The 13991-nt window shown below is 45.3% G+C and overlaps 2 protein-coding genes across 22 annotated transcripts in view; one reads left to right on the top strand and one right to left on the bottom strand.

The window, feature by feature from the left end:
• FER1L5 (fer-1 like family member 5) overlaps positions 1 to 12026 on the bottom strand; it is a 61444-nt gene extending 49418 nt beyond the window's left edge. For 12 of the 15 annotated variants that reach the window (XR_005784256.1, XM_040453907.1, XM_040453910.1 and 9 more), the window contains exons 1-5: positions 11681 to 12026; positions 4464 to 4779; positions 2514 to 2566; positions 1807 to 1898; positions 992 to 1100 (exon numbers count right to left, since the gene is read on the bottom strand). Coding sequence is in view for 13 of the 15 variants with exons in the window: in XM_040453907.1 (XP_040309841.1) it covers positions 992 to 1100; positions 1807 to 1898; positions 2514 to 2566; positions 4464 to 4548 (339 nt within the window). In the remaining 2 variants the exon portion in view is untranslated. Of the gene's footprint in view, positions 1 to 991; positions 1101 to 1806; positions 1899 to 2513; positions 2567 to 4463; positions 4780 to 11350 lie in introns of those variants that run through there. The other 3 variants (XM_040453908.1, XM_040453909.1, XM_040453920.1) reach the window with 3 other exon arrangements.
• The window catches only part of KANSL3 (KAT8 regulatory NSL complex subunit 3), a 43602-nt gene continuing 41494 nt past the window's right edge, over positions 11884 to 13991 (top strand). For 3 of the 7 annotated variants that reach the window (XM_040453925.1, XM_040453924.1, XM_040453922.1), the window contains exons 1-2: positions 11884 to 11957; positions 13050 to 13314. In XM_040453925.1, the coding sequence (XP_040309859.1) occupies positions 13100 to 13314 (215 nt within the window). In that variant the 5' untranslated portion in view covers positions 11884 to 11957; positions 13050 to 13099. Of the gene's footprint in view, positions 11958 to 12197; positions 12364 to 13049; positions 13315 to 13759; positions 13819 to 13991 lie in introns of those variants that run through there. The other 4 variants (XM_040453923.1, XM_040453929.1, XM_040453928.1 and 1 more) reach the window with 4 other exon arrangements.

Here is a 13991-nt window from a genome sequence, read left to right as displayed (position 1 = left end):
GCCTACTGAGAAACTCAATATACAAAAGGACAGTGGCCAGACCTTATATAAAAATGGAACTCTGACCCACATCTGCAGCAATCAATTCAGGAAACCAACCCAATAAATCTACAGTAACCATCCTGGGAAGTCAGCCTGCTATTTCTAAGTCAGGCTTGTAGGAAGTCGGAGTACTCCTCTAGCAACCAGTCCAGGAAGCCAAACAATAACCCCTGTAACAATTGGCCCCAAATAGCCAGGACTGATTAATTAATTAATTGACTGATTAACTAATTAAACTGATTGACTGATTAATAACTGATAGCTTCCCTAATTTTTGTCCTTTCTTTCCACCTAGGACCAACCAGAGAAAGCCAAATACATACCCCTAACCAATCACATAGGATGCCCAGCTTCTAGCTGGTCCGCTTATAGCTTCCCTCACCAGTAGCCTCCAATTAGGGCACACCGAGAGCCTTCCCTGTTTCCACTGTACAGCTTTCCCCCTCCTCTGCCTGTATTTGAGTCTCTGCCAAAATACATAACCAGGTCTGCATAAACAGCCTTTGCTTATTCTCCTTTGGTTGGTCTTTGTCTGCCTCCATCTATCTCAATCACATCTTTTACAAAGCTTTCTGCTACCTCTCACATGGAATCATTCACTTCCTCCTGACCTCAGTGACCTAGCCTTCCTGACCCTTGTGCTGGAGCACTTGTCACTGTGAGTAGTATCAATGGACCATGGACTTCATTCAGTTTTGCATCCCAGGCTTAACACGGTGGCTGACACCCAATGGACAACTGACTAATCAATCTAAATGGGTAGATGTAGGGGTGAGAGGGTAGATGGATGGCAGGATGGGGAGGTCAGGGAGATGATGGCAATGTGATGGGGCCTCCTAGGGCAGGAAGTGCTGTCTGGTGGAGGCATTGGGCCTCTGTTAAAGTGGAGTAGCCCAGCTTCACTAGCTCCCCCCACTCCTCTAGCCACCATTCCTGAGGCCCAACTCACATCTGTGGACATCATGGCATGGTTAAGCAGGGTCAGGTCCTTCACAAAAAGGACGTTGCTTGGTTTTTGCACCAAGGGCTGGAGCAGTACTGTAGCCAGGCCAATGAACCTGGGGAGATGAGGAATACATATAAGATCCCGAGCCAAGGGGAAAGGGTGTCTTCTGTCCCAGGCATGACTTTATCTAGGGTTTTCTCTATTACAGGCTGTGTTGTCCACACAGATGCTGAAGGAAGAATGCAGTGATGTGAAGCATCCACCAGAGGACGCAGGACTCTCGCGTCTCTGGTAATTGACTTTGGAGCTCTGAGCACTGGGTGCCCAGTTACTGGCTCTGCCCTGCCCAGCCCCTTCCCAGAAGCTCCTTCTCACACTCCTCCTGAATGGGAACAGTACCACATAACAGCTGATTGGACCAGGGGTAGACACCTGATGGAAGCTTAGCCAATCAGATTCCCCATCCTAGGAATTTTGACTTGGGATGCCCTAGTTCCAGTCTCAGTGGGTGTTAGTCTCCACTGGGTACTAGAATGTGTCCATGATGGGAAGCCAGGGTTGGGTAGAGAGAAGCAGAGATTTGAGATTCTGTGGTTTCAGAAGAGACAGAACTGCCCCTGGCTTCCCAGGGTCCTGGTTCTAGTCTGCATACCCAGCCTCACCACCCTTCCGCAGATCCCCCACCATTTTTCCCCCATTAATTAGCTGGAATGGGTATGATCCTTGCCACCTGAGTGAGCTATGGATAGAGACAGGAGATGCAGCATGTGCTGTGGCTTTTGATCACAGAGTCAGCCTCCGGCCTCTCTCTGCCTCACCTTTCTTTCTTTATTGCGCCCATGTCCCGAAGGATGATTTGCAGACAAGAGTCATTTGGCAAGGAGCAGTCCCAGAGGTGCCAGATTAGCGTCTGTGGGAGGCACGGGGAGGTCAGCATCTTTCCTCCACCCTCCCCTTCCCACCCTTCTAGGAAAGGAGGAAAGGTGCAGGGAATGAGCTGGCACATTGTTTGTCTTCAACTGAGGAACCTCTCTCAAGTCTGGTTTCTTAACAGGATGGCATTAGCTACCTTTCACCAAAATGCTGAGCATCCTTCCTGGACTCCGCAGTGTGACTGCAATATCATGGGCGTCTTAGTAGTTATGGAGTTTGGGGACCTGGGGTGGGGGTGGGGGATATGGATGGATGGAAGATGAGAGGGATCCTGCACAGGGAACCTGGTCTCTGCTTCAGGTTTCTGGGAACATCAGGATGGCCAGGTTGGACAACATGGGCTATATCGTGGGTCCATCCCCGGAGTGGAAGGGAAGGGCCAAGAACAGCTCTGGGCAGATGTGGCTGCTGTGGCCCTCAGGCCTGCACAGCCATATCGGCTCAGGGGCTCCTCCCAGGCTGAGATGCCCTAGCCTTGGAGAAAGCTTGTGAGGCTCCCTGTCCTCTCTCTAGAATTCTGAGCATGGCCAGGACCCAAATTCACTATTGGGGTTGTCACTGCTTCTTTTGGATTTGTCCTGATGTGTTTTACCTCATTCCATGTGGGGTTATTCCCTTCCACTTCACTAGTTCTCCTCTTGACATCTGCAAAGGTACCAAGAGGCTGTCATTGGTGGTAGGAAATATTTCAAAGTCTAGGTTCAAGTGTGGTAAAGAGAGGTAGGACTCTAAGAAAACTTCAAATCTACATTGGGAGATGTGCCACGAAGTTGATTCTTAACTCTGGGCGTTTCAAAATTTCTCACTTTTTGTAAGAGTAACATCATCCCATGTGACAGACAATGTGTTTGCTTCATTTTCTTCCATTGTACATAGTTCCTAGTCATCTTGCAGCCAGGTGGTGCCGCGTGACTCGTTCTGGCAAATGCAGTTTGGGAATGATTTTCATCACTGCCAAGATCGGCTCCTAAAATCTCCCAGGACATTCTTCCTCTCTCCACTCTTCACATCCACCCTCACGATCTATGGGCAGGGTGGTGCCAGGATGACTTTGCAGCTAAAAGCAGCAAGCAGCTGGTCCCTAAACCCTGCTTGGAGGAGCCACTCAGGATTGCTGCCCCATCAATGCAGGACTTGGTGTGAAAAAGAGATAAACTTTTATTGTGTTAGGGCACTGAGATTTAAAGGTTTGTTTGTTACCAGAGCAAAGTCTAGTGGACCTTAAGTCATGCCAAAACATCTATAATGGGTTGAGAGTTCTTCATCCACTAAAATCCCCTTCCTCCAGAAATATCTTTAACAAAGAACAATCTATAGTGCTGCAAAGAACCTCTAAATTGCTAAATTACCTTCATATCCTTCCCAAGGAAAGAATGTGAAAGAGGGGGAGAGAGAGTGTGTGTGCAAGCATGCACTTGCTGGGTAGTGGGAAGGGGTGCAGGGTAGTGGATGGTATATGGGGGAAGAGGGGCTCAGAAAGGTTAAAAGGGAATAAAAAATATCAAACATTCAGTTATAAGAATTTGTAGGTAAATCTGTGGGAAAGCCCAGGAGTCTGGGATTTAGGCATCTTTGTAAGAGGTATTTCTGGGAGGAGAAAGATAATGCCTTTGAGGTGGTAGGAAAGAAGGCTCCGAATCAGGCTATCCCCTGGCTCACAGCTAAGACACACTAAACGTCCACTACACCTCTCTGAACCTGTACCTGGGGACATCAACATGTATGGCCCTTGAGCCTGGAGTCCCGGATGTCCCACTCTCTGAGGGGTGTTGTCACATTCAGTGAGGACGGTTTCACAACCCAGAAAAAACAAATTAAGGAACCTCATTCTTTACTCATGCCTGTTATAGAAACTACTGTGCCTTCTTTCTCTTGGCCTTAATTTTCTCACTCCCCACATGTGCTAGGAAACCTCATTTGCCTGCATCCACCTCCCCCTACTTTCCACCAACAGACTATTTCTCCTGGCCTTTTTCTTTTTTGCTCCCAGCTCTGTGTTACACAGACATACTTAATCTCCTTCACATTCTCCCCCAAATCATTTCATCCCCCAACCTTCTTGGACACTTTTCCTTATCTATAAAAAATGGAGACAATAAAACTTGCCTCATGGGATCATTGTGAGGAGAAAAAAATCATTATGTTTATGAAAAGGCTCTCATAGGATGGAATGGTCATTACTGGATGTTGTACAAAGAGCTGTACACATATTATCTTTTAAAATCCTCACATCGATCCTATGAAGCAGGTACTTTTTTTTTTTTTAAGCCTCGGCTTGTGGCACAAGCCCTAGTTCACAGAAGCAGCTTGAGAAGTATTAATCTCTTTTCCCTGTAGCCATTTCCCCGGAAAAAAAACGGGAGGCAGAGATCTCATAATAGGAAAAATAATAGCAATATACATAAGTTTTGAAAGAACTGGACAGTGTCTACCTCACCTTTCTGTCACACAGGGCATCTTTATAGACCAGGGCACCAATAAGTCTATTTTTTCACTGAACGCATGTTCCCTCTTGGGGCTCTCTCTCCATCCTGGCTCTCACCTTGGAAGTAGATGGACACGCAGGGTCTGGGTGGGGGGCTTAGGGGTGGGCTAATCTTGGCTGACTCCACGACAACCCGCAGCATGTTTTCCACCTCCTTCTCTCCTTCCCTCTGCAGCAAAGCCTCCTTCTTGGAGCACCTTGGTCCAATGTTCTCCCAGGGCTCATGGGGGTGAAGAGAGCCCCAGGTCTGTTGCTTAGCAGTAGAAGTGATGTCACAAAGGTGAGTGGTTCTTGGTTCTGGAGAGGAATGGAGGGGAACGACAGGAAGAAGAAGTCACAGGAGTATGGAGCCAGTGGCTTGAGGTGACTGGGCCTGTAGAAACAAAATAATTTGGCCACTTTGCGTTTCCTCTTTCTTTTCTCTTTCTGTCTTATTCTCACCGTCCTGATTTCAAGATCAGGTATACAGTTAATGTTTCCTCTTTACATAAGCAAGTTATCTGGAGTGAATCATTGCCAGAGTCACACAATTTAGATGAGAAAATAAGAGAAGCGAGGTGATGTGAGAAAAGGAATAGGGAAATCAAAGACTGTTTCAATAAAGATTCAGGAGAATCCCTTCCTAATGTGTAAGCAGATATGTAGGCCTCCTTTTTTCTAAAGGAAACCTAAGTCCAGAAATGGGTCTGTCTTTAAAAAAGGGAAAAAATCAGCTTTTTAATTAATGAGCTCTTATGTCACTTTCTTATGTAAAGTGAAAGAAAAATCTCAACGTCAGTACAGTTTTGCTATGGCATCTTGACTACTCTTGAGGCCTCTTGTCATGACGATGGAGCTGGATCATTTGCTCTCATCTCTTCCACAGTAAGATTTCTTCTGCTTATGGTCTGAACATTGTATAAATTGCATCTTATCCAAAAGTGCAAAGATTAATGGATATTTTAAAAACATATATAAGCCATGAAACAATTTAACAGTAACCTCACTATGCCTCCTAAAAGATGCATGGCTTTCAAAAAGCTACATGTAGGGAAAAAGCTACATGTGGGATCTTGGTGCTACAACTGCTTTCCACTGCAGCAGATTTAAAAAGAAAAAGTTCTTCCTGACAGTTTTTCTTGAAATCTGAACACAACACAAAGCTTTTTGCGTTGTTCATGATTTTCCAAACCAAACATCATTGACATGAAAGGCAAACCCTGAAAAGGAAAAGGCTGATAGGTTTGACCCCATAAAATTTAAATTCCTATGCAGAAAAACATACCTTAAATGACAAATATCAAAGTAGGTACATACATACCTATGTGCAACATAGGTATTGTTTGAAAGGTTAGTAGCCTTTTTAGCATGAGCTTTTTTAAAACATATGTTTTTTTTAAAGACTGGGTTTTTTTAAGTAATCTCTACACCCAATGTGGGGCTTGAACTCACAACCCCAAGATCAAGAGTTGTATGCTCCACCTGACTGAGTCAGCCAGGTGCTCCTAATGTGAGTTTTTATAATTCAATAAGAAAAAGACAAATATTCCCAAGGAAGATGGGGGAAAGTTTATAACATATGATTGCCCAAATGGACAAAAAAAAAAAAAAAAAAAAAAAGATGTAGCAAAAATCAGTTTCCGTTCATCAAAGAAACTAAATGAGATACCATTTATCACTTTGCCAAGTTGGATTCCAAAGCACCTGCCCCCCACCAAGAAAAGATGTAAAAAATTTTGAGCCCATCAATAACAAGCAAAGAAATGCAAGAAATCATTTCTCATCTCCCAAATTAGCAAAGAATGAAAAAAAACAGTAAGACTGATGTGCTGAGGAAGGAACAGGGCAGAGAGAAGATAAAAATCCCTACATGGCACTAATGGGAGAATAAATAGAAAAACAGCAGAAATCTGGCCCAAGATAAGTACCAGGGAGAGAGAATAAAGGGTGGGAGAGATGGAGCAAGAAGTGCTCTTTTTGGTCATTTCTACTAATATTAACCTCTATGTTTCTAAATAGCAACCCTTGAATTTTTCAATTTGACACGTTGTCTATTTATTAAGTCAACTCTTACCCCATCTGTCATTTCTTCTGGCCTCCCAGCGTCTCTCTCCCAAAACTTCCTGATTCATCACTTTCAGACATTTCTACTGCTGTTTATCATGCACAGGAGTTTAGGTTTCTCTCACTCTGCCTTTTCTGCATTCTGTTCTCCCAATATAATGATACCTCATCTGGGGACTAAATCTATATTCACTATTATCTTTACTATGATGATGTATATTTTTTCACTGCATATCAAGTAATACACAGTTGACCTTTGAACAACACGTTTGAACTGTATGGGTCCCCTTGTTTTTTTGTTTTTTAATTTTAGAGAGAGAGAGAGACAGTATGAGTGGGGGAGGAAACAGAGGAAGGGAGAGAGAGAGAAAGAGGGAAAATCCCAAGCAGGCTCCACGCTTAGCCCAGAGCCCGACCTGGGGCTTGATCCCACAACTTTGGAATCATGACCTGAGCAGAAGTCAAGAGTCAGTTGCCCAGGCCACCCAGGCACCCCTGTGTGGGTCCACTAGTGAGTGGATTTTTTTCAATAAATACAGTACAGTACTGTAGATGTATTTTCTCTTCCTTATAATATTCTTAGTAACATTCTCTTCTTTCTGGCTTACTTTATTATTAGAATATAGTACATAACACATATAACATATAAAATATGTGTTAACTGACCATTTATATCATTGGTAAGGCTTCCGGTCAACAGTAAGCTATTAGTAGTTAAGTTTGGGGGGAGTCAAAAGTTATACATGGATTTTCGACTGTGCAAGGCAGGGTAGTTGGCATCCCTAATCCCGGCATTGTTCAAGGGTCAACTGCACTCTCATTCCATATCCTTTCTTATATAACTTTGTGTTTTACTGTAAGTTAGGAGTTGCTTTGTTTTTTCATTTGCTTGCTTATCTTGAAAGTCTGACCAAGTCTTCCAACATCCTTCAGTAGCTCTGTGATACTCCTTTTCCTCTCCCCACCCCCCTCCCAGTAATCTCTACACCCTATGTGGGGCTCAAACTTATGGCCCTGAGATCAAGAGTTGCATGCTCTTCTGACTAAGCCAGCCAGGTGCCCCTGTGATACTCCTTTTAATACAATTTCCCCCAGATTCAAATCCATCAGGTTTTTTTTTTTTTTTTTTTTTTTTACCAGTTTTACTGTTTTTCCTGGGGATATCCCTCCTGGCCTTCTGTCCAGCATACACTGGTTGCTCCCCAGCCCTGTAGCACAGCTACCATCCCAGCACTTCCCCTCACCATCATCTTTAGAATTCCCTGTGTCTGTTTCCTGTGTTGGATCCTGTTCCCAGATCCCATGTCTTCTTCATTCTTAAGTTACTCTCTCATCCTAGTGGGACACACTTCTCAATAGCTTTTTGAATTTTTTGAGTGTCTGCTGGTCTGTACATGTCTTTACTCTGCCCATGCACTAGACTGATAGCCTGGCTGAATGTGTCAGTCAGGATGGGTTATGTTATAGTGAGATAACAAACAACTCCAAAATCTCAGTGGTTTAAAATAATAAAGTTTTTGGGGTTCCTGGGTGACTCAGTCAGTTAAGCATACGACTCTTGATTTTGGCTCAGGTCATGATCTCATGGTTCACAGGATTGAGCCCCATGTCAGGCTTAGTGCTGACAGTGCAAAGCCTGCTTGGGATTCTCTCTCTCCCTCTCTCTCTGTCCCTCCCCTGCTCATGCACGTGCACTCTTTCTCTCTCTCTCAAAATAAATGTTTTTAAAAAATAAAGTTTTTTATAGCAGATTTACTGATATATAATTCACATACCACAAATCCAGGCTTTTAAACTGTAACATTCAGGTTTTTAATATATTCACAATGTTGTGGGACTATCACCACTAATTCCAGAATATTCCATCACCCTAAAGAGAAATCTCATCTCCATTAGCAGTCAGTCCCCATTTTCCCCTTCCCCTAACCTCTGGAAACATGTATCCACTTTTTTTGTCTATGGATTTGCCTGTTCTGGACGTTTCACATAAATGGAATTGTACAATACGTGGCCTTTTTTGACTGGCTTCTTTAACTGAGTGTAATGTTTTCAGGGTTCATCCATGTTGTGACATGTATCAGTACTTCACTCCTTTTTATGGCTTAATAAATCCACTGTATAGATATATCACATTTTATATATCCATTCACCAGTTTATGGACATTTAGGTTGTTAACACTTTTTAGCTATTATAAATAATGCTGCTCTGAACACTTGTATACTTGTTTTTATGTGTACATATGTTTTCAATTCTCTTGAGTATACCTGTAAGAATGGAATTACCATTATGTTTAACTTTCTAAGGAACTGTCAGACTGTTTTCCAAAGTGGCTGCATTATTTTGCAATCCAGCCAGTAATGATGAGGATTTAAATTTATCCACATACTTGCCAACACTTTTTATCATTTTTTAAAAAAGGAGTCTTGGGGCACCTGGGTGGCTTAGTCGGTTAAGCATCCAACTTCGGCTCAGGTCATGATCTCATGGTTCTTGGGTTCGAGCCCCACGTGGGCTCTGTGCTGACAGCGCAGAGCCTGGAGCCTGCTTCAGATTCTACGTCTCCCTCTCGCTCTGCCCCTCCTCAGTTTATGCTTTGTCTCTCTCTCTCAAAAATGAATAAATGTTGGGGCGCCTGGGTGGCGCAGTCGGTTAAGCGTCCGACTTCAACCAGGTCACGATCTCACGGTCCGTGAGTTCGAGCCCCGCGTCGGGCTCTGGCCTGATGGCTCAGAGCCTGGAGCCTGTTTCCGATTCTGTGTCTCCCTCTCTCTCTGCCCCTCGCCCGTTCATGCTCTGTCTCTCTCTGTCCCAAAAATAAATAAATGTTGAAAAAAAAAATTAAAAAAAAAAATGAATAAATGTTAAAAAAATTATAATAATAATAAAAAAAGTAATCTCTCTGTCCAACACGGGGCTTGAATTCACAACCTTAAGATCAGGACTCTCACAATCTACCGACTGAGTCAGCCAGGTACTCCTTACCATGTTTTTGTTGTCACTGTTGACTTTTTAGCCATCCTAGTGGATATGAAGTAGTAAAGATTTATTTTTCAACTCAAACCATGTCTCTTGCCTTGGTGTCCTGCTGTCTGTCAACCAATACATAGACCATTAGTCAACACAGAAACCACGCCCTATGTCCTGGGCTATGTTCTCTGCTGAAGGATATAAAGAAGGTTAATGCCCGTGACTTTGAGGATCTACTCTTTATTTACCAAATACAGGAAAGTTAACACAAGGCAGTCTATGGTCAGTACCAAAATTCTTACTGGGACAACTAGGGCCCTGCAGGTTCTGGCTTATGTCTCTCTCCAACTTTGTCTCTTTTCACCTGTTTCCTACTTGTACTGTTCTCACCTTTTTTTTTTTTCCCCCTTTAATGTTATCAAGTTTCTTTCTGCCTCAGAGCCTTTTTCCCCCCTGTTCTTTCTCCTGGAGATCTTCTCTCCCAACACATACGACATTACCTCATTCTCTTGGTTTCAGCTTCATTGTTACCTTCACAAGGACAACTTTCCCATCACCCAAGCCAAGGCTGGCTCACTGTTCTATATGCTCATCACCTTGCTCTTTATCTAATCACAGTAGGCATGGTGGGGAGTGGAGCTGTGAGGGATTAAATGCCTAGGTTCTGGAGCCAGACTGTCTGGGTTCCAGTTCTGCCTTTGATACTTACTAGCTGTGTAACATCAGGCAAAATACTTTACCTCGCTTTGGATACAACTATAATAGAACCTAGCATATAAAGCCATTGAGAGGGTTAAAAGAAAAAAGTCATTTATGTCAACTGGGACTTGTTTGGTATTCTTTAAATGCTAGCCCTTATTTTCACAGTTATAAATTTAACAATTTTTTTATGTAGATTAAAAAGAAGCATGCCTCATCAGTGCTGTATCCTCAGCACCTAGCACAGTACCTATCACATAGTAGGAATTTAATAAATATTTGTGAGTGAATGAAGGCCAAGTGTATCCCACAGGATATCAGAGGAAGGAAAGGCATTTTAGGGAGGAGATGGCCAACCCCAATCAATTGGTAGTGACATTCTGGAGTCCTGTGTGGAGAAATGATTTTGAAGTTGCATGTGGGTTCACAGTGGGCTGTAATTGATTAAACATGTCTGCCAAGGCACTGGAAACAAAACAAAACAAAACAAAACCCCTGCAAAGTAAGCACTAAGGTTTTGACATCTCTGCTATAGAGAATACTCACTATCCTATTGGAAACAGTCTGGAATTGTGAAATGACCACAGTTTGCCTCCTTTGTCTCAACTGCTTCCCCACTCCCTGACCTTCCATCTTTCCCCTGGGCACTCTGGGCTCTGTGTTGCATTCATTGTAAAGGCCTTCTGCTGCATTGTGTTTCTTTATTTGGGCTGCTCTCTGCACCTATTTCCATCAGCTTTACTTCAGCTGTCTCACTCCTGCTCTGATAGGCAACGAAAATGAGTTGAACCAATCCACTAAAGACCCTAAGATGACTGGACTTGACTCTTGATTGTGTTTTCCATTCCATTTAACCTGCAGTTAAATCTAGCCTGGGGGTGGGGTGTGTGTGTGTGTGTGTGTGTGTGTGTGTGTGTGTGTGTGTGTGGTATAGGGCTGGGTAACCATGCCATGGTGGAGAGCAGGGGAGCGGGCGGCCAAGGAGGCCTAGTGAAGTGGACCAGAGTGAGGGCATATGCACACTCCATGCCTGCCACACTGGAAAGTGAGTCCAGTGCTGCCACAGCCTCCAACTTTCCAAGAGAACCCAGAAATCTGGATTTTTACATGAAATCTCCCTAGTTTCAAATGTTTGCAATTAAATAAATTTTAAAGAAAGCAATGGGTAGACCAAAGAAAATGGTGTTGGGCTGTACTTGGCCCATTTGCTATCCCTGAGTCTGCCCTTACTAACCTTTCCAATCCCTCTGCAATGGCCTGGTCCTTCAGAATCCAGCCTTCCGTGACTTCCCCTTCATGACACCAGCTCAATCCTTTCGTCAGAAATCTTTCTTTTTGTAGAACACTCTGGGGGTCCCTCACGGTAATTAGCATCGTGAGATCTGCTTGTGTTCCTGCCAGGTACCAGGCATTCCCCATTTCATTCTCTCAGCCGCCCAGTGAAGTATTTGCACATTTAGAGATGGTGGGGGAGGCGGATGGGACGCTGAGCTCTTGCTGGGGTCATAAAGCCAAAGAGTTAAGTGTTGGCGCTGAGTTCCAACCCCTCAAGTCTGGTCTCTACCTTTTATGGCACTGCCTCCTTAAACTCCTCAGCCGCAGGGCCGTGGTGTCGTCGCCTCGGGACTCAGTACTGACTCTGCCTGCGAGACTCGCGGGCCTCCTGCCTTTTCTCTTCCCGCCTTTTGGCCGCAGCCTTTCCCTCTCCGGGTTTTCTCGCTCACCGCCCTTCTCAGGCGAAAATCCTCTTCCGCGCTTTGCGGAGAGCCGGGCGTGGAGGCGGTAACGCGCACGCGCGCAGGGATCCGGCCCGGGCCGAGCGCGCGGCCCGGCGATTGCGGGTGAGGGAAGGGCCGGGGCCGGCGCCGGCGGGATGGCCGGTCCGGGGGTGGGGGAAGGGGGTCTCGGGGCGGGGCGGGCGGGGACCTCGGCGAAGGCTTCAGGACTCCCTGGGCATGCGGCGACCGGAGGCCAGAGCCCGGGGCGGGGCCGCTGTGGTCGGACGGGCGCGTTGGGCCGGGGGAGGACTTGGGCCGCCTTGACGCGGGCGCCCAGCCGGTCCGGGGCCCGTGACGCGGGCGGGAGGCGGGTGCGAGGCGGCTCCTCCTCGTCGCGAACTCTCGGTGACCTTGGCCAAGTCACTTCATTCCCCCCTCCCGAGCCGGCGCCTTCGTCTGTAAAGTGCGAATTATAAGCCCTGCCTACTAGATGGGGCGTTTTAAGGTTCGGTGGCGAGACCTCGGCGGAGTACGTGGAGTACCGGGCGGTTTGCCGGGGACTGCCCACCCTGGGGCGGGGGAGAGGGGCCTTCCTGGGACAGCGTTTTGTTGCAGCCTTTGGGCAGGAGTTCTCCTTTGGAGATTTTAGAGACTCCAGAGAATTACGAAATAGTTGCAAAACTTTTAACGTAAGAAAGAAACTTGAAGGGCTTCCTTGAGGCCCACGTTGCCCTGCTGTTAGGAGGGTGCTCACGCCCTGGCGGTGCAGACGCGAGGGTGCTCACGCCCTGGCCGTGGAGACGCTCCGAGAAGATTTAGAAAATCGTGTGGAGCAGCCGAGCGAGCGACACCCTTAGCTTTGGAAGAATTGTTTGTGATTTCTGTTGTTTGCCAAAACCCTGTATGGGATTTATGGTGCTGGCCAAGCAAGTTTAGTATGTTCCATGTGAGGCCTTTGTGAACAGTGGATTTAGTCATCTTTACAGTAAACGGATTTTGTAGAGATTGAGTATGGAGGGTCCTAATGGTGCCAAAAGCCTTTTTGATTGGTGGTGTGGGATCTCAGGAGCCCTCCCTATGGTGGGCAAAGGTCTGCGGTGTAATGGACACTCCATTTTTGAACGATAGGTCACAAAAGAAGCGTATTAGATATTCTAGGTTGGAAGACGTTTATAGAGTCTTTGAACTGACTTAAACTGAAACTTCTCACTGCAGGTGACTAGTATGCAGATACCCATTCTCTGACTTGCTGGCCCTCTACTGACATGGCCCACCGGGGTGGGGAGAGGGACTTCCAGACTTCAGCCCGGCGCATGGGCACCTCGCTGCTCTTCCAGCTTTCAGTGCACGAGCGGGAGCTGGACCTGGTTTTTCTGGATCATAGCTATGCCAAGCCATGGAGTGCCCACCCAGATGCCAGTAGTGCTCGCCCCACCCGCATGCTCTTTGTGACTCCCCGGAGGCAACATGAAAGTAACATGTGAGTTTGGGCTTCTCTCCTAAGGGCTGCTGTTGCCTTAATTGGGCAGTAATCAGATGGTGGAGATTAGAGAGAATTTTATTGTGGAAGCTTGTATCGGGGGCCTTGGATACTTACTTCAGTCATCTCTGTTAAGCAGTGTGGGGATATCAGGCCTATATGTAGACCTTTGCATTCAAGACATCTAACAAATTAGGAAAGCAAACAACATCTACATAATATGGTATATAATATAGGTATCTATAATAGGACTTATATGGAAAGAGTGAAGAAAAAGGCTGAAGAGTTATTACCACTCAGGATTAGACTCATTCCCTTTAGTCTGGTGTTCTGGCTTGTTCCAACACTGGCAGCAATAACCTTTTTATGGTGATGTGATTTCCTTTTGCTGGCTTCACCCAGCAAAGTTTAGGAGCATATTCCAAGACCTTGCTTTCTCTCTTAGCTTGTCACCACCCATGGGTGCTAGGTCTGATTATATTTTCAACTGGACGACATTATAGGGTAAGGACTTTTTTCATAAACTTACTGTGTAATATTCATACAGTTACATTTGGCCTAAATAAACTTGTTTAGCAGTTCTTTTGAGCTTTAAGGTATGGTATTCGAATTCTATTTCCAAATTGGTTGATATATTCTATTTTGATGATCAAATCATGGCCTTAATAATTTTATAA

Source organism: Herpailurus yagouaroundi, unplaced genomic scaffold (genome assembly GCF_014898765.1).
Source record: "Herpailurus yagouaroundi ecotype Mexico unplaced genomic scaffold, PumYag 210, whole genome shotgun sequence".
In the NCBI taxonomy this organism is placed as follows: domain Eukaryota; kingdom Metazoa; phylum Chordata; class Mammalia; order Carnivora; family Felidae; genus Herpailurus; species Herpailurus yagouaroundi.
This window is presented reverse-complemented; position numbering and strand designations above follow the sequence as displayed.